Source organism: Pteronotus mesoamericanus, unplaced genomic scaffold (assembly GCF_021234165.1).
Source record: "Pteronotus mesoamericanus isolate MK-2021 breed Mesoamerican mustached bat unplaced genomic scaffold, CSHL_Meso_final scaffold_408, whole genome shotgun sequence".
Taxonomy (NCBI): domain Eukaryota; kingdom Metazoa; phylum Chordata; class Mammalia; order Chiroptera; family Mormoopidae; genus Pteronotus; species Pteronotus mesoamericanus.
The window spans coordinates 5789386-5812190 of record NW_026555315.1 but is presented as its reverse complement, the minus strand read 5'-3'; the positions used below and the strand labels follow the sequence as shown (position 1 = coordinate 5812190).

General features: G+C 51.4%; 1 protein-coding gene across 2 annotated transcripts in view; it reads right to left on the bottom strand.

Moving 5' to 3' along the window:
• UNC45B (unc-45 myosin chaperone B) overlaps nt 1-21511 on the bottom strand; it is a 28995-nt gene extending 7484 nt beyond the window's left edge. The window contains exons 1-16 of one of the 2 annotated variants that reach the window (XM_054593261.1): nt 21408-21511; nt 20591-20764; nt 20027-20063; nt 18512-18687; nt 17134-17223; nt 14862-15029; nt 14163-14331; nt 11000-11170; nt 8233-8404; nt 6084-6384; nt 4982-5076; nt 4683-4824; nt 3591-3731; nt 2038-2165; nt 1039-1105; nt 103-216 (exon numbers count right to left, since the gene is read on the bottom strand). In XM_054593261.1, the coding sequence (XP_054449236.1) occupies nt 103-216; nt 1039-1105; nt 2038-2165; nt 3591-3731; nt 4683-4824; nt 4982-5076; nt 6084-6384; nt 8233-8404; nt 11000-11170; nt 14163-14331; nt 14862-15029; nt 17134-17223; nt 18512-18687; nt 20027-20063; nt 20591-20764 (2145 nt within the window). In that variant the 5' untranslated portion in view covers nt 21408-21511. Of the gene's footprint in view, nt 1-102; nt 217-1038; nt 1106-2037; nt 2166-3590; nt 3732-4682; nt 4825-4981; nt 5077-6083; nt 6385-8232; nt 8405-10999; nt 11171-14162; nt 14332-14861; nt 15030-17133; nt 17224-18511; nt 18688-20026; nt 20064-20590; nt 20765-21106; nt 21196-21407 lie in introns of those variants that run through there. The other variant, XM_054593260.1, reaches the window with a different exon arrangement.
• Between the last annotated feature and the right edge of the window lie 1294 nt (nt 21512-22805).

Below are 22805 nucleotides of genomic sequence, written 5' to 3'. Positions count from 1 at the left end.
CCCCCCTCCCAGGCCAGAAGCAGGGTGACAAGAAGAAAGGCCCCTCGGAGCAGAGGCGACTCCTCCCATCGCCCCATCCCTCCCACCCACCCAGACACCCACCCGCTCGCCGGGGAAGGCGATGTCCGGATTGGAGACGGCAGCGATCTTTGCGAGGGCGTGGGCTGCCTTCACCTTGCCCACGTCTGTGCCCTCCAAAGCCAGGGGGATCAGGGCCTGCAAGAAAGGGCACAGTCACTCCTGGATCACAGACACCCAGAGGTCCCCTGTCCCCGTCCTCCAGCCGCTGTCTGTCTGTCTATCCGTTCCATCAGAAGCTCAGGAAGACTCTGCGATATAATCAATTCCTGGGCATCATAGAAAACAATGGAATATTTAGTCACAGATTCACTCCCCCTGGTTCCCAGTGCACATCAAGGATTCAGCCCCACTCTCCCCACCATCTGTACATTGATTCAGCTTTTAGAAGAGTAAATAGATGGATACACTGATTTTTCCTTTTTGCCTAAGTCAAACCTAATCATAACAGCAGCCATTTATTGAGCACCTACTATAGTCAATGCTTTAAGTGTATTTCTTCTAATCTTTGTGACATTCCACAAAGTGAGTCTGTGATCCCCCCACCACCCATTTTGCAGATGAGGAAACTGTGGATCAGGGAGATGAAATAATTCACTCAAGATTGGGCAGCTAACAAGGGATGCGTAAAGACTTAGTGACAAGTCTTCTGCAGTAAAGTGTATCTGCAACCGCGCTTCCTTCCAGCGGCCAGGAGGACAGGTGGGCTTCCACAGTGGGTCCCATGACACGTCACAGAACCAGGCCGAAATCGGACTGGGGCCATGAGCACAGACAGCAGTTACTTGAATGGCCATATTCCAGGAGGCCAGCTTGGGACAGAGGGTACACTGTTCTTGAGCCAGGCAAACAGCCTGCCTGTGAGCATGCGTGCGTGCGTGTGTGCACATACACACAAAGTGTGCCCCTCCCCAGTAGAACACCTTCGAGGATGGCAAGAACCTCATCCCACTCAGTTACCTTGCCACCGCCTTGAGCCACAATGGTGCCTCGGTCCTTCGGGTTGTCGCACAGTGCCAGGAATACCCTGTAGAGTGAGGATCCAGGGCGTTTCAGGCGCCAGCACCCCCTCCCCCCAGGCCTCAGCAGCCAGCCAGCCAGAGCCAGGGAAGCCCTGGAAGGTGCTACCACTGTGCGGTGCACCATGGGAAGATACTACCAAGAACGTCATGGCTGGGGAGCAAGTGAGGCCAAGTGAGGCTGCAAAGAGCCACCTCATCATTGTTTAGGGAGACAACGAGTGGCCCCTTGCTGCCCGCCAACCATGAGAAGCATGTCAACGTCGAGGCACCCCAGGACCTCTGCGACCTGGCCCCGTCTCCCTCTCTAGTCTTTCCTAGCGCTGCTCCCTCCTATGCACTCCGTGCATATGGCAGGCGAACCCTAAATTCATCCATTCTTCCTCCATCCTTGGTGTCTTTGCACGTGCTGTTCCCTCCACCTGGAAGCCTACTCTCCCCTGCCGCTGAGTGGCTCCTCCGGTTCCTTCAGGGCTCCCTTGAGCAGTCACGGCCTCCAGGAGGCCTCCCTGGCCGCCCACCCTCTCACCCTCCAGCCTGGCTGGCTGGGTGCCACTGCGCATGCTCCAACCGGCCCTCGGTCTTTCCGCCATCAGGGCTCTCCCTCCACTGTATTGCAACTGGGAGGCTGTCGGCCTCCCCCATCAGGCTGCGCACTCACGGTGCCTTTCAGCTCCGAAGTAGCAGGTTCCACACAAAACCAGGTAACCAGCCAGAGAGTGACCTCTTTCCTCCTGATGCAAACTCCCACTTGTGATCACCAGCCACCCCCCCCCCCCCCGTCCCGTGTCACTTTTCCGTGTCGATCCCCTTCAGGCTCCTCCCAGGCCCCTCAGTGGCTCAGGCTCATTTCCTTATTTACTCTGCCACTTCTGTCTCGCGGCCCAGCCTCCTGCCTTGCGTCCCCTCAGACCCCAGCCCTGGCCCACCGCGGCCGCACCTGGCCAGCAGCTCTTTGGTCTGCTCGGTGAGGACGGCGCTGTCCGCTTTCACCATGCAGGCCAGCGCAGAGGTGACGCCGGCCTTCAGGAGCCGCTTCACCCGCATGTCTATGAAGTCTTTCTTGTCCTGGGGAGACAAAAGGATGGCGGTGGAGAAGGGACCTGGGCACCAGGCCAGTCCGTACTGGAACTAAGATGGTGCACTTCTGACATCTTGTGGTACGTAGAATAATGGTCCCCAAAGGTGTCCATGTGCTAATCCCCGGAACCTGTGAATATGTTACCTTACGTGGCACTTTGCAGGGACTCTGCAGGCGTGATTAACTTAAGGATCTTGAGCTGGGGAGATAACCCTGGGTTACCTGGGTAGGCCCGATATAATCACCAGGGGCTTTATAAGAGGGAGACAGGAGGGTCAGAGGTAGTAGGAGGACACGTGACAGCAGAAGCAAAGGTTTAAGGGATTTGGGGCGTGTAGCTTACGGAAGGGAAGGGGGATGCAGGCAGGAGTGAGCGGGGAGAGGGAGCAGATAAAGCTGATGTAACAATGGGCTGGGTTTTGCTGGAAACCCAAAGTCAGCCCCAGGGTTGGATAGTCTTCACAGTCAGTCCTCAGGGTAGCTGGCCCGAGACTGTGTGGCCGGCCATCACGAGGGGCTGCGTTTGAACTTGACAGGAGCAGCACATGCTATGTGCTCTCGCCTGCAAGAAATACTATGCAGCTTTGAAAAATAATTCAGAGAAAGATGCAGCCATGAGAAAACACATAAAGTATTTTCCCAAATCGGGTACAAAATGGTAAGTACATTTTGATTATAAGTATGAAAAGAAAAAAGGTGCATAGAAGAAAAAAAGGCTCTGGTAGGAACAGTGACGTACCCAGGTGCTGAGGGTGGCAGGGGGAGATGATGTCATTGTGAGCGGTCAGCTTCTTTTCTCTACTCTCCACCTTTTTGTTTGTGTTGCAACATGGTTATATTGCTTTGATCATTTAAAAAATCTATATGTTTTACTGGTTGGAAATATGCATATATAATATATTCACATGCAAACTACACACAAAGTATACCTCTGTGTGTGCAGGGAATCACTGGGGGGAGGGACCCAAGGGATTTGTGACATCTTGGCTACTTCTGAGCCATGTCCCTGCTCTTATTTTTCCTCCTTAGCACCCATATCCCCAAATCCAGATATCCCAGAACATAAAATTTGTATGTGTATTAGGAACATAAAATGCAACTGTCTAATATCCATGAAATCAACAACATAAACTGCAAAGTGTTCATCATGGCTCTGTTTTCTCAGACTACAAATTTTTGGTTTCCTTCCTTACCGCCCCCCATCCCCTCCCACCCTAGCCAGTAGAACATTAACACTAAGAAGAACCTGAGCGCCACCTAGTGGGGTAAATTTACCGTTATCACCTTCAGTTCGCCTTTCCGGAAATTCTCCCAGACATACCCACGGGGCACCCTGACATCACTCTTTCCTTTCCACCTCTCTGGAGGTCTGGTGGCAGAGACCCACCCTCCCGGGCTGTCCCTGTCCCCACCTTGGGGTGTTCCTCGGGCACATGCTGCTTGGAGAACTTGGCCAGCTGTACGAGTTCGGGGATGACCTCCTTGACATCGTAGCTGTTGGTGCAGTTCACCAGGGTGGTGGCCACCGAGTACAGGATGGTCTTGTCAGAGGTCTGGAGGCACGGGGTAGTGGGACAGGAGGGGAAAAGGCAGAACTGAAACTTTAGAACAAACATCTGTTTCCTAGACGGCTTCTTCGCACAGCATGCAAGTCGGTTTGGGCGGAGCGTGTGGCTGATGCAGCTCAGCTCAGGGCAAGTGCGAGCAGCACAGAAGGGCAAAGACGTGGCTCTGCTGCTACACGGTGCACTCTCAACAGCACCCCTGAGAGCACGGATGGGAGTCCTCTGAAGATGCCCCCTGCTTCGTGCCTCTCTGAACAGTTCAGGACGGCCCTGGCTGGGTAGCTCAGTTGGTTAGAGCGTCATCCCCATACACCAAGGTTGTGGCACACACAAGAATCAACCAATGAATGCATGAGTGAGTGGAACAACAAATCAATGTTTCTCTCTCTCTACAAAAAAAAATAATAATAAAATAATAATAATAATAATGAATAAGGAAGGAAGGAAGGAAAGGAAGAAAAGTCCAGGCTAACACACTTCCACATACATGCCTGCCTCCCCTGGGGTGGGCATGGAATGGGGTGGGGACAGGGCGGGCGCTGGACACCATCTGGTCTGGCCCTGGGGAAAATCTCCCACACTTGCTCCCTTTGGTGGTGAAAAAGCAGAGGAAAGGAGTCTGAGAGGGGCTCAGAAGGAGAGCGGGGGCCCTAAGAGGCCTGATACTGCCTCTTGGTCCTTCAGATCCCACTTCCTGAGGATCCGTCCTCTTGTTCATCCTCCCACGGCCTGGAAGGCACGAAGAGCCGCGCGCCCAGTTTGTAGTCGGGTGAAGTGAGGGCGAGAAAGAGGGAAATGGCTGAGCCGGGTTCCCACAGGGAGCAGAGGGTGCAGCCTGGATGAGGACCCAGGGATCCAGTTTCCCAGGCTCAGCACAAGGCCCTGTGAGCCTGACCCCGGCAGATCTTCCCCGAGGCCGCGGGTCGGGGCCATACTTGCCTTGGCCAGTTCAAACATGGCCTGCAGGGCGGGGATGTCCTGCACAAAGTCATCCTTCACGTCAGCGTCCAGTGTGAGGTAGGCCATGCCCTCCACTGCCCATCGCCGAGTGCGGGTGTCTATGGACGGATTGCACAGCCACCTGGAATGGGGGAGGGCGGGGTGCTGGGGAAGCGCTCCAGGGCTCAGGTCGGGACAGCAATGCCCTTGCGGGGTAGCGGGGCCTTCTACAATCTGGTGTATGCTAGGGCGCACCCGGAGAGGAAGTGGCAGGCCTAGGGAAATAGGCAGGCCCTTACTTGCGACACTGTTTGGCCAGTTTTTCTGTTGACCCTTCAGCAAACTGCCTGAGACCGTAGTCTGTGCCACCTGCAGAGCCAAGTTTACAGAGTCCCTGTGAAGGAGGGAGAGAGTGGGCGTTTGAAGGACCAGAGGCACCAAGCTCGGGGACAATGCCTTGCTCACACAGGTCCCTGGGGCTGGGACACTTTGCCCCTTTTTCTTTGCCTGGACGAACCTCTACACGCACTACAGAATGCAGCTCTGGGGCCGCCTCTTCCGAGATGCCTTCCCTGAGGCTTCCAGGTGAAGATGGATGTCCCAAAAGCTGGAGGTGTTTACCCGAACCCCTTTCCCCACCACCTGACCCTACAGCTGTTTTGTGTCTGCCATTTTGAAACATCAGCATGAGCTAATAGTGATCACATCTGAAACTGCAATGCTGAAACTTGTCAGAGCACATAGCTGGCAGAGAAATCCTATCCTGTGGGTGACAAATTCAGATGTTTAGAATTTTACCCAGGAACTTTGGACAGTTGTTAGAAAAAAATGTCTTCCCTAAGGGAAAACTCACAACAGCAGAAGCTAAAATTAATTTGTAAAAAAAATTGTTACAAATGAAAAAAATAAATGACTCAAAGCCTCGCTGTAATTGTTTACAAGGAAAAAGTGAATGAAAATAATTTCTGTAAAATGAAGATGGAAAAAATGAGGCAGGTTTGACTGTGCTATATAGAAACTGATTAATGAAAGAAACTGACTTTTTGAAGTTTGCTGTAAAAATACTTGCTGGATCAGTGTTAGTGCCACCCAGAAGCATGGAGGAGGTGAAAAAGATGAAAGAAAAAAGTAGTAATAAAATAAAACCTCATAGACAGACAACAGGATGGTGATTACCAGAGAGAAAGGTGGGTGGGGGGAGGTAGGAAAGGATTAAAAAACAAAGGCACACGTGGTGTCGGAGGTTAAAGGGCAGGGCCCACCGTTCTGCCAATCCGTTCTCACAGCCTCCTCCAGCGCAGCCTGCTCTGCAGGACCCCTCGCTGCCCTCAGAGGGGGATCCCCTCATTCATCCTGCGGCCCCTGGGGCCTGGCATGGTGTCTGGTCCCGAGCCCACTTACCACCAGTGTGCGGATCTTGATCTTCTCGTTTTTGGTGGTCTTGTAGATCTGTTTGAGCAGCGACACGCCGTTCGTGATGATGAAGGTGGCGCGGCTGAGCTTGGTGGAGGCGTGGATGAGCGCCTCCACGGCCACCAGCTGGTCCGCCTCTCGGTCCGAGCCACACAGCGCTACCATCATCTCCATCACCCCTTTCAGCCCCAGCAGCTGGTTGCCCAGGTCAAAGGGGCCTTGCAGGATCCCCGACACTGTCTGGATGGCGATGACATTCTTGTCCATGTCCTGGGGGTCAAACGTGCCCCTAAAAGAGAAGGCGGGGGTGGTCAAGAGAACTGGCCCAGGAGGTTGGAAAGAGTGCAAGATTTGAGGGCAGACAGGTTTGGATTTGCATCCTGAATTCACCACTCCTGTGCTGTGTGACCTTGGGCAGTTCACTGAACCTCTCTGGGTCCCAGCCTCTTCATCTGAAAAGAGTTACTTGAAAGAGTTACGATGAGGACAAGTGACATGACAGACGTGCCGGGGGTTGTGTTCCCCAAGAAGCACGCTCGGAGACCATGATTGATGTGCAGGAAGTTTATCAGGGAGAGCTCTTGGGATCGACACCTGCTGGGGGAAGGAAGAAAGCGGGACTGGACAGAGGGAGACGCTGGGCTGCGTAGTCATGACAAAGCGCCAGCCTGTGAAGAGTTCTAGAGCTGAGACTCCCCTCAAAGTTGTTCCACGTTGGGGTGAAGGACGAGTCATCGGATGCCAGCTGCCCTGGGAAGGGTGAGTCCCGACTCACCTGGGCACTGGGCACTTTTTTTTTTTTTAAGATTTTATGTATTTATTTTTAGAGAAAGGGAAGAGAGGAAGAGAGGGAGAGAGAGAAACCTGCATGTATGAAAGAAACATCAACTGGTTGCCTCTTGCACACACCCAACAGGGGACCGAACCCACAACTGAGGCACGGGCCCTGACCAGGAATCAAACTGGTGACCTTTTGATTTGCAGGAAGATGCCCAACCCACTGAGCCACACCAGTCGGGGCACGCAGGTGCTTTTAAACATGCAACTTCCTGAGCCACACCCCAGGCTACCGAGTCAAGGGCAAGTCCCAGAAACCTGAATCCTGTACCACTTTGAGGATCATTGGAATAAAAGATTAAAGGCCATGCAGCAGTAGGAAGAGAAAGGAGAAAACATATAAAGAGAAACAGAGATGCAAACAGAGCATCTGAGTCACCGTGACGATGGAGGGACAGTGAGAAGACCCAGGAAGTCCAGGTGCTGAGGGCCTGGGCGCCTCTCTAGTCTCTGCAGGGCCACACAGTTCTTAAAGCCTCAGTGGAGCCACGGCTCCCTCCTTGACAAGTTGAACTGTTTCTTTCAACTACAGGAAACTGTGGTAGGTCTAATATGTGTCCAAAAATATTTTGACAGCCCTCCCTACAAAAGGTAGAGCCTAATTCTTTCTATTTAAACACAGGCCAGACTTAATGACTTGCTTCTAATGAATAGAATGTGGTAGAAGTGATGGTTTGACTTCTGAAGCTAGGTTACCGAAGACGTCGCCATCTCTGCCTCGTTCTCTCGGAGCATGCCCTCTAGGGGAAGCCAGTCGCCATGAGGAGAGGCTCAATACAGGGAAGAATTGAGGCCTTCCTCCAGTGGCCAGCACCCATGTGCCAGCCATGTGAGCGTGCCATCTTGGAAGTAGATCTTCCAGCTCAATCAAGTTTTTTGTTGTTGTTGTTTTTAGAGAGAGAGGGGGGAAGGGCAGGAGAAAGAGAGAGAGAGAACTATCCATGTGTGGTTTCCTCTTGTGTGTCCCCCACCTGGGACCTGGCCCGCAACCCAGGCATGTGTCCTGACTAGGAATAGAACTGGTGACCCTTTGGCTCACAGGCCAGTGCACAATCCACTGAGCCACACCTGCCAGGGCTCAGTCAAGCCTTCAGAGGATTGCAGCCCAGGCCAACACGGGGCTGTAACTTCAAGAGAACCCCAGAGCCATAACCACCCCCCGCCCTGAGCCACTCCCAAATTGCTCTTTTATTATAATAAATGGCCAATGTTGTTTTCAGCTGCTAAGCTTGGGGGTAACTTGTTACCCCTCATTGATAACTAATATCAAGGCCAACCCTGAGGCCTCCAGGCCACTCACGTGATGTACTCCTCACAGATCTTGCGGAAGTGATCGCGCTCTGGGTCACAGCGCAGGTCGTCGTAGAGCTTGTTGATGAGGATGGAGGCCAGCATGCGGGTGTTGTCGGTGAGGGGCAGGCAGGATGGCAGATCTGGAACCTGCCCCACCACCTTCAGGATCTTCCTCAGGCCTAGGGGACAGACAGCAGCGGCAGGTGTCAGACCCCTGCCTGGCCCTGTCCTCACAAACACGCCCCTCCCCTCCCTTCACCCCACCCCTGCCCACCCCAGCTCAGTCATGTGGTCTCACCAGCTGCTCTCCAGCCTGCCGGTAGGGAGCTCAGGGCTGACCAAGAGCGCAGGGCATTGGGTGGGGCCAGGAGACCCCCAGCTTTGTGCCCAACTCTGCCAGACCTCAACCAACTCGCTCGCCACTGTGGGCCTCTGTTTTCAGATTTACAGAATTGAGAGTAATTGACCTCAGAGGACTCTATCAGTGCTCCCATCCTATAGGTCGCTGTGCAATCTTCTTCAAAGATTATTTTGTATTCTCTTTCCTCCGGGCCTCAGTTTTCCTTATTTGGAAAATGGGAACAACACTACCTCCCTCATAGAGTTTGAGGACTCAATGAGATAATCCATGGAAACTGCCTAATGTCAATCCAGCCCTTCATTTTCACTCAAGAAATATGCTTTATTTATTTAGAATGCTATATTTAATATGTATTGTTATTTTCCCTACTCTTCTGTTGAAGATTCTTCAATGGTTTCTTATTGCACATCAGACTAACTTAACTGTCATGTATTTGTTGAATAAATGAATGAATGAATAAATGACCATCTTCTAGGCACTGAAATAAAAGAAACAATCTTGACCTCAAAAAGGTCACAATGTACCTGGCTGGTGTGGCTCAATGGATTGAGCACCGGCTTGCAAACCAAAGGGTCGCCGGTTCAATTCCCAGTGCAGGGCACATGCTTGGGTTGCAGGTCAGGTCCCCAGCAGGGGGCATGTGAAGTGCAACCACACATTGATGTTTCTCTCCCTCTCCTCCCCTCTCTAAAAATAAATAAATAAAGTTTAAAAAAAAGCTCACCATGCAATAGGGAAGACAGAAGTATAAAGCTTACAACAAGGTGTGATAAGCATAGAGCAGTAACACCACAGATGGGTGATTTGCTCCAACAAAGTAAGAATTGCAAGTTATTTTGAGCGCTTACTCCAAGAGCTTTATACACGTTACCTCATTTAATCCCAACAATAATCCAACTGGTTTGGAACCATTGTTCCCATCTTTCAAAGCAGAAAACCGAGACTTGGAGAAGTCAAGGAAGTTGCCCGAGACCACGCAGCTGGCAAGTGGCCCAGTGAGGACACTTTTCCAGCAGCGTCCGGTTTCATAGTCCATAATGTTAACTGTGATGCTGTGCTGTCAGCTCGACTTCAGAGCCAGGTTGCAGAGGTGGCTGGGACTCAGTCAGACCTTAGGTGGCACACGCAAGAGGGAGGAGGAACATTTAAGGTAAGTGTTTAAGGCATGACACTGAGTGGTAGGAAGGAATTAACAGCACTCAGCAGTAAATTTTATGTGGTGTGCATTTTACTATATATACAAAGGTACGGGCAGGCTGGAGAGGCACAGAAAGGGTCTCACGGACCAACCCCAGTTCCTAGCCCAGCTCTCCGAGTCCACCATCAAGTGCACCTGCTCCACCTCCCACCACCTCCCCGACCTCGTCTCCCAGTGTTCCCCTCTGTCCCTGCCCTCCCCCTGAGCATTCATCTCATTTATATTCTGCTAGAATACTCTGCACCTTCTCTTTGTCTGTCTCTGCCCCTCGCCCCGAATCCCAAGCCTCCCAGCCCAGTTTGCAAAACATACAACCTCAGCATTGCAGCTTTTCCTTAGTACGCCAGGATGTTAAGTCCATATTATTTTTACCCCAGTGCTATTCATTTTGGTACCTAGAATAATAAATATGGCTCCCCGCCCTCCTACACCATACACCGTGTGGCCGAGCCTAGGTGTTCATGCAGAGAGGAGAGGTCTCCTGTTGAGGCTCAGCCTTTGCAGTATGTGCAGAGAAGGTCAGAATGGTTGGGGCTAAGGTGTTGGGGGCGAGTCTTAAGCACTAGATTCATTTGTCAATGTGCACTTTGCTGAGATCTGTAGAAACCAAACAAGGGATGTGCAATATCAAAAGAGAATGAATTTCAAGCTGGTAAAGCTGCCTTGACCCTTTTAGAACAATGAATGGTCTAAATGTTATTAAGCTTGTGAGAGAATTTATTGTAGCAGATTATAAAGACACAGGCATGATTCCTGAACAGTTAAAGAAGGTGATTTAGGAGAAGGTTACCACCTGGGAGCTAACAAATTCAGGGGAACGATGATGCTGTGCTTTATATAAAGTACACTTGATGCCACTTTGCCCTCGAGAAGTCCTGTGAAGTATTTTGCCAACCCTGAGACTTCAGGAACCTGACCCTGTGGTGGGTGGAGTCTTGTTTGTTCTTTGACACTTACCCGCATTAATTAAAAAACTCCACCCAGATGGTTCTGGTGTGTTTGGACATTTCCTGGGGATGGTCGGGCCCTTAATTCAGACTTGACCTACACTCTCACCAGCTCGCTGGCAGATCCTAATATGCTAATGCGTTTTCCTGCCTTTTCAGTTGAGACTGAAGACAAAAGCCACCCCCCTTCCACCTCCTGCCCAGGACGAGGTACCCCGGGGCCCACTGGAAAGGCGGGAGTGAGCCCCAGACCCACCCACTTCCTCACCATTATCCACCACGTAGATGGTGCGTGAGTTGTCGTGAATGGACAGGTCCTTCCGGGGGACGTTCTTATTGAGCAGGTTCAGGGCCTGATCCCTGCCCTGGCCTGACACCTTCTTACTGACCAGCATGTCAAGCAGGTGGCTGGTGATCTGCTTCAGGTCCTTCTTGGTGTCTGAGGAAGGAGAGCACCGGCGTGAAGAGAGGACAGGGAAGAGAGGACCAGGGAGCCTCGGGTATTGAGGACCAGGAATGAAAGGGCTTCAAGGTCTCTGGAAATATCAAATCCACTGCTTCCGGGGTACTGGAACTTCCCCGGAGAGTATAGTACTGTCCATCTCACCCCCAAAAGGGAGGGACGTCCCTAGGCGGCCCTTCGGGGGTCCTCCCGCCGCTCTGAGCGCCGACCTCTCCGAGGCCCGTTCCAGCCTTGCACAGCTCTGGTTCTTGGAAAGGCCTTCATTCCAGGTAACGATTGGCCGGGATCCAGGGGTGCCCTGGTGTCATTTCTAATAAACTGGTTTAATAAAATATTTTCCAGAACGGAAATTTATGCCACTTACAGGCATCTTACTCCTCAGAGATTCTGGCAGGCGGGGAGCCCAGATGCAGGCCAGGCCCTCCCTGCCCACTGGGACTCTTCACCGGCAGATGCCCTTTCCTGCTTTGCCCTGTCTGACCTCTCTGAGGCTTAGAGGCTTTTGTTCTCATTCTAGGATCCCCAAGGCCAGCAGACAGACAGGCAGGCAGAGAGGAAAGCTTTCCAAACCATGCCATGGAAATAAATGATGAAGGAACCAGGCTGTCTACGTGGAGAAGGGAAGACATGAGTGGACGAGACAGCTTGTTTTCAGATAAAGCCATGTCCTGAGGGCGAGATAGCAGAAGGCTGCAGGGGACAGACCTGCAACCAGAGTTGGGCAGATGTCACAGGCAGACAGATTGGAAATCAATATTTAGACTCTCTCAGCGGAGATATGTACTAGCTCACTACCTCCCAAGGAAGCCGTGGCCCCCAACAAACCGCACCTGTCCTTGTTCGCGCTCTGGGTAGTCCCCTCCCACACCGGGCCCGGGTTGGTCACGTGACTTACAGCGCCCCCGGAGGCTGACACAGCCCCTGCACACTGGGGCCTGTCCGTTGAGAATCCAGCCACCGTGTTACACAGAAATGCCAGCTGCCCACAAGGGAGGCCACCAGGCGTGAACCCGAGGTAGCCTGGGCAGTGTCTCCAGTTCACCACAAGCCACAGGGGCGAAGCCAGGGTGGACCCGTCTGTGAGTCCAGCACAGGGAAGGAACGTGGCCTGCTGACCATTACACCAGTATGCCGGAACCGTATCAGGGAGAATCCAGGGCTCCCCAAAAGCTGACATTATTAATCTACAAAGAGCTCTTAGGACTCAGTAAGAAAGCACTGATACTCCAATGGAAAAATAGGCGACAACATGAACAAACCATTCAAAGACAAAGAAATCCAAATGGCTTTCTTTGGATTTAAAGGTAAAGGAAAAAGATTAAACTCACTAGCAATATTTTTAAATTCACACAAGATCATTTTTACCTACTGAAACGGAAAATATATCTTCAAGAATGATCGTGTTCAAGGCTGGTGAGAATTATTTGAGACTGGCACCCTTGTCTTCACTTGGAAAGAGTGCAAACGGAAGCACCCTCTCAGAAGGGAATTGGACAGTAAGGTGGGGAAAGAACGTTAGTTATGTTCACAGCTTTCGACCTAATCCTCCCATTTCTCAGAATTTGTTCCAAGAAAATAGTTACAAAGGCAAACAGAGATTTTTGTAAAGAATGGTTACTGAAGTATTTTACCAGCCTGCAATTAGAAACAATCTAAATCTCCAATCATATAAAGCTGGTTGATGAATTATGACACAACCATACAATGAAATGTAATAAAATTATTTAAAATCATGTGTCCTTTAAGTGAAGCAGTTTCTGGACCCTCCCCGGCTGAGCAGGGACACCTAAAACGGTGCTCAGGACCGGGAAGGGGCGTGTGCAGGAAGGAGCGTGAGTCTGTGTGTGCACGTGTGTAGCAATGAAACAAATGTAAAGTTAACCATTATTAGAGTCCTAAGGAATTCTTATTAAGACTATTAAATGGTATACAATACTAACATAAGGTTCAGTGGAGAAAAAACACAGAACTGTCCATAGTCAAATTCCAATTTGGTTAGATATTTATATCGATATAAAAAAGAAGTTAGCTGGAAGGGTAATTACAAGGGTTTGTTTTTTTTTCATTGTTACACTTTCTAAATTTTTCCAAATTTCTCCAATAAGCCTCTGATACTTTTTAAAATTGTGGTAAAATATACATAAAATAATTCAGCATTTTAACCATTTCTAAGTGTACAGGTTGGTGCCATTAAGGACACATAGTTGTTCAACCACCTCCATCCGTCTCCAAACCTATGTCATCGTGCAAAACCGAAACTCCTTGTTTCCTCCTACCCCACCCCTGACAACTGCCATTCTATTTTCTGTTCCTATGAGTGTGACGATTTTAAAAGCTGCCTATATACGGAATCATACTGTGTGTGTCTTTTTGCGACTGGCTCATTCCATTTAACATAACATCCTCAAGGTTCATCCATGTTGCATCACGTGTCAGAATTTCTTTCCGTTTTAAAGCTGAGTAAATATTCCGGGGGGCGGGGGCGGGGGCGCATGTATAAAACATTTTGTTTATTCATTCATCCACTGATGGACATTTGATTTGCCTCTACCTTTACGTTATTGTAGATAATGCTGCTATGCATCTGTTACCTTTATAATCAGAAAATAAGTAAGAGCCTTGGTGTGGCTTGGTGGGTTGGGCATCATCCCACAAACCAGAGGGCTGCGGGCTCAATTCCTGGTCAGGGCACTAGATTTCTGGCTGGGGGTGTGCGAGAGGCAACTGATGTTTTACATACTGATGTCTCTCTCTCTCTCTCTCTCTCTCTCTCTCTCTCTCTTTCTCCCCCCTCCCCCGATGCCCTCTCTGTAAAAATAAATAAATAAAATCTTTTCTTTTTTTAAGAAAAATAAGTATAAAAATAAAACCAGGCCACCTCCACATAGAGGGAGTTCCCAGTCTGAGGTGGTGCCTGACTCTCCCTTGCCCCCAGCGCCCAGAACCAAAACTGAAGACCGTCTCCTACCCAGCACCAGGGCCTCCTCCTTCCCTCGATGCTCGTGCTTGTCCTCCCCGGAGAGAGAGTCAATGATGGCCTGGAGCAGGTTGCAGACGGCCAGAGACATCTCCTCGTTCTCCACCGCCATGAGGCTACAGATTCGGCCTATCCGGACCGCATGGAGAATCGCTGTGGCCTAGATCCCCAGCAAACCACAGTCGGCTGCGTGCCGCTCCCTTCCAGCGGCCGCGCAGGTTAGGGGGCGGGAGAGAACCACCCCACGCCGTAGGGAGCCCATGTCTCAAGGCCCAGGGTCAGGGAATGCCCTTGACACGAGCCAGGCCCCTTTCCAGAGTTTTAGAGCCACGGGCCACATGGAGTCATTGAGCACTTGCTGTGTGGCACTTGCACACTGCGATGTGCTAGAAGCGTGAAATACACACTGGGTTTGGAAGACCTAGTCTGAAAAAGGGTAAAACAATCACAGCCTCTGCACTCAACTCTTTCTCATAAATGACTTTCCATAGCCTCGTCTTGTTAGAGACCCATTTCCGGCTTGGAGGAAAAACACAGGAGCCATCTGTTGAATCCAGGACCACACAACTCAAGTTGGAGGGGACACTTTAGACTTTGCATTAGGGTCAGACACACCCCGCCCACATGTCACCCTCCAGGCTGTCAGACGAGCCGCCGCTCACGCCAAGCACCCCCCACGCGGGCCCTCACCCTGGCGCGGTGGCCGTCGCACATGCCCGAGAGCGTCCGCACTGCAGCCAGCACCAGCTCAGGCCGCTTCGTGTCCATAAGCTGCAGAAGCAGGACCACGCCGTTGTTCTGGAAGATCCTTTCTGCCCCTGCTTCTTCTCGGCCCAGTACAATGAGGTTGTTGGCGGCCTGAAAGAGAGGAGAGGCAGTGAGGGGCAGGGGGCAGGCTTGGTGGCTGAGGCCTTGGTCCTGGGCCAAGTGCAGGGTCTGGTTCAAGAACTGGGTCTTCAAAGCATCTTTATATTCTTTCGCCCTATAATCGTACTCCTGGAAACACAGCCCGAGAATATCAGTCAAAAGAAAGACACAATAACTTGTATAAAGACCGACTTAGTAACAACAGAGTCAGAATCGTAGGTTCAACTCTGAGTGAACTTATGTTGAAATAAAGCTATATATATATGTGTATATATATATGTATGTATATATATATATGTATATATACACACACACACACACACACACTTATGGGTAAGGACTGAAAAAAAGATAGAAAAGTGTTAAATTAATTAAACAAAGAGGCCATTAGACCAAAGTGGCTTTAAGGCCTTAGCAGTCTACCTAAGCAAACCGAGACCGAAGCCTATAATGCTCCCGGGTTAAGAAGCCCAGACTTAAGGACAATGAATCACAGCCAACTAGTCTTCCCCAAATAGTGAACGGCCTAAGCTATAGCCAATCAAATAATGCCCTTGCTTTGCCTCCACCAGTTTTCTGTAAGTCCTTCCCTCAGCTCCTGTAGCCCTCCTGACCCCTTTCTGTTTTGACACCGCCTGATTCAAATTGATTTTGCCCAATTAACTCTTAAAACTTTCAACATTCCTCAGTTTATCTTTTAACAGACGTGAAGTGTCTTTATGGGGAGAATGATTTTCCCTGAATATGGTTTTGGCGTCTTGCTTGTTTGTTTACCTGTTCAGGCTAACCTGAAGCTGCAGAGTTTCCCCTCGGGAGGGTGGTGCGCAGAGGGGACACGAGATGAGTCCTGAAAGCCCTAGTTTTGCATCCCGATTCTGCTATGCGCCAGCTGCGTGACCTTGGGCAAGTCACAGCACCTCTCTGAGCCCTGGATTCCGGTACGTGAAATTAGGCAGTTGAGCTGGAAGGTTCCCAAGTGTCTTCCCACCCTAAAGCCTTCCAACTCGAGAATGCATGAACCTTACAGGGCCCAGGTCAGGAGAGAAGGGCTTGCAGAGGACCTGAGAACCTGGGGCTGGGGGAGGAACTCATGCAGCAGAAGGAGGAGGAGGAGGTGGGCAAAGAGGTGGGGAGTAGGTGCTGGGCAGGGGGCTGAGGAGAAGATTCCAGAAAAGCATGACCAGAACCATCATCCTCTACCCGCCAAAGGCTTTGTATTTTACCAAGTGCTTTTATCTATAACAACTCATTAAGTCTTCACAAGAGTTTGTTATAAAAGATATTTGTGCCCTGGCTGGTGTAGCTCAGTGGACTGAACGCGGGCCTGAAAATAAAAAGGTCGCCAGTTCGATTCCCAGTCAGGGCACATGCCTGGGTTGGGAGCCGTGTCCCCAGGAGGGGGCGCATGAGAGGCAACCACACATTGATGTTTCTCTCCCTCTCTTTCTCCCTCCCTTCCCCTCTCTAAAAATAAATAAATAAAATCTTTACAAAAATAAATAAAAGATATTTGCCTGTTACATGGCCTTACTGACTCTAAAACTAACAAAAATTCCCCAGACATTGTTAGCCAAGTTCTTTTAAATGTAAAACACTCAGCTGTTCAATTTTTTTTCATATGAAAAAGCGCTAGAAGGGGAACAGGAAAAAATGCAACAAATTTGGCTAGGAGGATGGTATTATGAGTAAATATTTTCATATTTCAGAATGACATTTTGCAAGGAAATAAAACATTATGAAATATCATTGTTTCTCAGAGTTAGGCAAGTGAGACACTCAAAATATCAAAATCAATGCGATGCAAAAAAAAATCTGGTGAACAAAACATCAAAAATTTAAATATACACAGAATCCAACCCTGCTACGAAACTCTCATTGGCCTCGCCCTAAACCCTGCCCTTCTTCCAGTTCTCATTGTTTTCTAAAGTGCTTAACCCTTGGCCTATTATTGTCCACATTCCCCAAGGTGAGGCCCCCACCACCCTATTCCTGCTCCCCAAACTGTCCGAGACTGCGGCTGGGCCAGAAGTGGAAGCAGTTACCCCGTGGGTCTGGAGAGCGCCCTCTGCTGGTCGGCTGCTTGCCCAGCACTTACCTTCTCCAGTCTATCAGCCTCACTGTTCTCGTCCAGGAGGATCTCAAACATCTTCTGTACCCTGGAGTCTGTGGAGAACTGCACACGGAGCTGAGGAAGGAGGAGGCAGTGGGGAAGGAAGCAGGCAGAGGTCCACATTTCAATCAGCTCCACGTGAAGTTCATCTCTGTAAATACTGGGGTATCTACTCTGGGCCCCTGCCCTGTCATTCATTCATTCAACAAACGTTTACTGAACAACCACTAGGTGCCAGGCGCTGTTGTAGGTGTTTAGATGCTAGGGCTAGAATGGCAAACAAAATCAAGTCCTTGCCCCGCAAAGCGTAGAATCTCGTTACATTCACTATTCCATTTGGTCATTGCAAGTCTTGGAAGACATGTATCATCCCCCCACTTTTGGAATCTAGTAAACAGTCATTAAACATTTAAATATGGGCTAAAACAGAAACAAGCCTCCGGGATCAGAAGCCGGAGCAGTTTTAAAGTAGCTCTGTAAGCAATTAAAATGACTATTTTCGTTGTCTCATCCCTCACCACCCCACCCCCAGCCTCCGTGCTCTGAGCTTTCATAAAAAGACCCAATTGCTCCTCATCACCCCCCACCCCCCAACAGCTCCTTCTGTACCTCCCGCTACTTTGCTGCTCTGGTTCATCCTTCCTCCTGTGCCCTCCCTGGCCTTCAGGGAAGGGAGGGGTCTCTCGTGCACCATCCCTTCTTTGACCCTCTTTAGTTTGCCGTTCCTCAGCCCTGAGGCTCCCCTGTGGACAGAGGTCCCACCACGGGGTGGCCCCAGGCACAAGGGTGTTACTAAGTCTTGGAGCCGGGAGCTGAGTGATCAGTTACTGACCCCTCAGGGGGTCCCTCAGAAAGGTGGTAGCTAAGGCAGGACTAGGGTGCAGAACTCCTCACCTCTGGTCCAAATTCTCCCCAATCCACTCCACTTTCCTAGAAAAGATTTCCTGTTCCTACTGGCTCCTGACTCTCCTCCATCCACCACCAATACAGCACCCTCCCCCGCCCTGCCCATTCCTAGGTATCGCATGCTGCCTTTACTCTCCTAGAAAGAGAGGAAGAATTGCAGACATACTAAGTTGCAATTGAAAAACAAAACAAAACAAAACCCTCCATCTGGAATGTGAAAGACCCACGCTCTAGTCTGGCTGGCTCGAATACTTAAGCAAGCACCACAGCATCTCTGGTCCCTCACAGATAGGTGCACCTGCTCAGCTGTTCTGCGGTACCTGCCTGTGCCATGTGTTCACCCCACCCAAGGGTGTGGAGGTAGGACTAGCCTTGCCCTACTGTCCTGCACCTCTCACGTGCCCTTGCCAGGAATGGCCGGAGGAAGCCAAGGCTTATGGGAAGGAGTCTGGCCCACCTTCTCCTGGATGCTTGTATTGAGCCTCCTTAGTGTCTCCTGGAAGTTCTGGTTCCGTGGCTCGAGGGTGGCACAGCGCTGCACGTCCTTGAAGGCCTGGTCCAGCTTCCCCAGGTGCTCCAGGGCCTGGCATCGCCGATACAGAGCCTTGATGTCCGAGGAGTTGATGTCAATGGCTGGCAAGGGCGACAGGCAGGGTGTCAGGGGGCCGGGCTGCAGACCAGTGTCCCTCCTACCCTGCCCAGCTCCCAATCTCTCCCTTGGAGATTACCCCCACCCCCACCATGTGAACTGTCTGGCCCCAGGCTCCCCTTTGGTAGGGAAAGAAGGAAAAATCAGAGTCTCAAGGTCAGAAGGGAGTTTAAGGGTCACCTTGCCCAATTGCTGATGTCCTAGAATCCGCTACATGATGATCGCCGCCAGGCGTTCATCCAGCTGGCGCTTGCATACCTCAGGAAGTGGGGAGCTTTCCCCTTCTCCAAGCAGCCAGGCAGCTCTGCCATAAAGCCCTTCCCTTTCCCTCCCTGAATATATCTCTCTGTAACTTGGCCCTTATCTCCCAAGTCCAGCCCTGGAACCCCCAAGATGAAATCCAATCTTTCTTCCTTGTGACAGTTTTGCTTTTTAGGGGTTTGAAGGCAACTCTCCTCCGTGCCACCTGCGAGTTGCCTTCCCTGAGCTAATTATTGCCACTTCCCTTGACTGCCCATCACAGGGTGTGTTTCCGGGCCCCTCTCCCGCGGGTTCCCTCCCTTCTGAACTCATTCCAGCCTCTCTGTGTCTCTGAAAAGAATGGCAACCAGATCAAAACACAGGCCTGCAGCCAAAGAGGTCTTCCCATTTTAATCATGCACCTAAGTCAGCCCTGGCTGGTGAGGTTCAGTGAACTAAGTGCTGGCTTGTGAACCAGAGATTTGTTGGTTTGATTCCCAGTCAGGGCATGTTCCTGGGCTGCAGGCCAGGTCTGTAGTAAGGGGGTACATGAGAAACAACTGAACATTGATGTTTTTCTCCCTCTCTTTCTCCCTCCCTTCCCCTCTCTCTAAAAATAAAAAATAAATAAAACCTTTTAAAAAATAAAATAATCATGCACTTAAGTCAATGGTGACTTATGTTTATTATTCTTATGTTTATTTCTCCTAGTGTCCCTGGAGCAAGCTGATTCCTTCCCTTCCCCAGAGGAAGCCCGGCCCCCACGGAGTGAGCTGGGCTGATGGACCTGCTCTGGGGGATCATCCATGAGAACATCCAAATTTACAACGAAGGCGGTGTGTGTCATGACTGTGACAAATATTTTCAGAAGCAATCTCTTAAGAAAAGATACCGCTTCCACATACTTAACATGTAACTCCATTTGCAAAAATGTGACTTATAGATGGATGGCACATCTAAAGCCCCGCCTACAATGCTCAGGTTGGCCTTTGTGCAATTTATAACTCCTTCCGGTGTCAGGAGCCTCTTAGACAAAAAGGGGATGCTGAGGGGGCGGGGCCAGGGAGGAGGGGCCAGGCTCACCTCTCGAGGCATCTGAAGCCGCCTGAGCGTAGCTCTCCTGAGAAAGAGGAGAAGGAGACTTAGTGCATGTGGGTGCTTTGCAGAGACGGCCTGAGAGGGTGCTCACAGGAGGGGGAGGGCGCTCGCCGGGAGCTGCTGGCTGCCGGGGGGTCAGGGGAGGGCCCCTGGCTGATCGTGGAAAAGTGGGTGAGATTTGGATTTGAATCCAGGCTCTGCGGCTAAAAACCTGGGAGACCTTGGACAAGTAATTGAACGCTCGGAGCCTGGAGATTCTATCTGCAGGATGGGCAAGAGAGCGGCTGCTTCCGGAGGCAGGCGGCTGTTGAGATGCTACGAGATAGCCTAGGAAAAGCCCCTGGCTTGATGCCAGTTCCCGTTACCCTGGTTCCCCTCTGGGGGGACTCCTGTCTCCAGGGGAGTGGGCCTAGGGAAGCAGGGAGAGGCACTCTCCTCCACCTGAGGGCTCCGGATGAGGTGGGGGTTGGGGGGGTGGGGAGGAGGCTGGAGGATGGATGGTGTCCCGCCCCCCGAGCCCGGCCCGCAGCCTCCCGCCCGGCCCCAGACCGTTTTCAGGCCACAGGCCGCCCTGTTCCGATAGAGTGTGGCCTTCAGGGCCTTATCCTTGGTCAGCTTCAGGGCCTGGCTGTAGCTCTTGGTCGCGGCTTTGTAGTCCTGGAGCTGGAAGTGCCGGTTCCCTTCCTCCTTCAGCTGCACAGCTTCGGCTTCGGCTTCCGCCATCTGTTGGGACAGAGCAGCTCGGTCTGGCCAGCCCCTCAGTCCAGACCCTGGGCCGGATGGCTGGCTGAGGTCTGGAGCTCCGGGGTGAAGACGAGCACTCTCCCCGGAAGGGCCCTACACCCAGCACCCCCAGATCCATCACCCAAAAGGACATTACAGTATTTGCTTGGAGTATGGCGAAAGTTGAGAGGGGTCTCAGAGTCCCTGTGCCTCCTCTCTGTCCCTCCTACCTGGACAGAAGAGGTTACCACGTCAAAGGCCTGAACTCTCATCGCAGACCTTGAAAGTTCATGCCGGTTCCCCTTCCCTCTCCCAGTCCCCAGAACAGCCCCACGGGCTTACTTGCTCACGAGGACAATGCGCTTGGTCTGTACTCTGCGACACCGCTCCTCCCGGATCCTGCGTGAACCCTGAGCACACCCGCCTCGGTCTGCCCCTCCCAGCCCTTGCCCAGGAGACTTTATCGCCCCTGCCCAAGGCTCCACACCATATTTGGCCGCAAGGACAGGTGTCCCTGGAGTCTGTCACTGATACTCGAGGTCCTCCCCTCCCCAGACTGGACAGTCCGCACCCCATGGAGATGCTGACTAACCTCTGTCCCAGCACCCTGCGCAGGGGCAGTTCTGGGGGCTCAGACACTCACCCCAAAGAGTGAGGGAAAAATCCAGAAGGTACGGGAACCCCCCAGCAGACGTCCATCCCCAGGCAACAGCTACAATGCCCTCCCTCCAGGGTCAACAGCCTCCTCTCCTCCCCCAACCACAGCTATTTTGGGAGCAGAGTGACAGCTGAAAGGCTGACTGGCTTGGACGCAGAGAGCAGCTGCCCAGGTTCCGGAGGCACTGGAGGCTTCCAGAAATGCCCTCCTGGAGGGAGGAGGGACGAAGAGTGAGGAACGTTCTTTCCCTCTTCCCCTCGTCCACAGCTTTCCTACCTGGCTGGCACTTGCGTGTTGAAAGTGTCCTTGCTTTACAGAAGGACCAGTAGGCTTATTGACTCAGTTTAACATGAGTGGGTTCTGTTTTGATCTGCACACCTTCTCCTGTTCCTCCCCTTTGTAGTAAGTGGGTACAATCGGCCCAGCTCTCCTGTCTGCCTGGGGACACCCGCCACCCTGCAGTCTTCCCCGAGGGCAAGAGCTGGGTCCCCTGGCAATCCCTGGAGACCGAGGACGGTGCCCCCTATCTGACTGGGAATTCTCCTGGGACAAGCTGAGTCTCCTGCATCAGAAAGGGGTCTTCCTGGGATAAGAACTGTGTATTCACCACTAGAGAGGGACTCCCCAGGGTGGGGCAGGACTTGTTTCTCCCCTGAGGCAACTGAGGGTTCCTGAGGCAAACTGATGGGGTTGTCCCCACGTGGACTCAGAGCTCTCGCGCCTTTCAGTGTCCCCAAGCCTGGGCTCTGAGCCTCCTGTCCGAGGGCAAGCAGAGCATCTCATGCAGTTTGACTTCTCCTGGGCCAGAGCAGGTCGGTGCCCAGCGTGTGTTTCTCGATTGGACAAATAGGTGAATGAATGGTGTCTCCAGGCTGGTGCATTGGTTCACTTACCACCAGTGTGCCTTCCCCATGTATCTTCAAACTTACCTGACTCAGTCTGAGAAGGACACTAAAGAAAAAGCACAGGTGGGTTACCTGCTCTAGATTCTGCTCCTGGCTCTGTGACCTGGAACACACAGCTATGACTTTGGACCAAGTTCTACTGCCCTGCTGGATGCAGGCTCATCCCTAATGCATGCTTGTCCAATGTGTGTTTGTTGACTAAATAAATGAATGGATGGATGGATGGATGGATGAATTCCCTGAGCTCATGGTGTCCCAAATCTGGACCCCTTTGTGGGATAAGTTCTCTGTAGCAATGAAGTAATATGATAAACGATTCTGCCACTGGCAGAGAATTACAGTTCCATGACTTTAGGTCCAATAAATCCCATGAAGACAAGAATCTGCGTCTATTTTGTTCACCCACCTATCCCAAATGCCTATAACAGAGTGCAGTATGTACTAGGTGCTCAACAACATTTGTTGAATGAGTAAAATA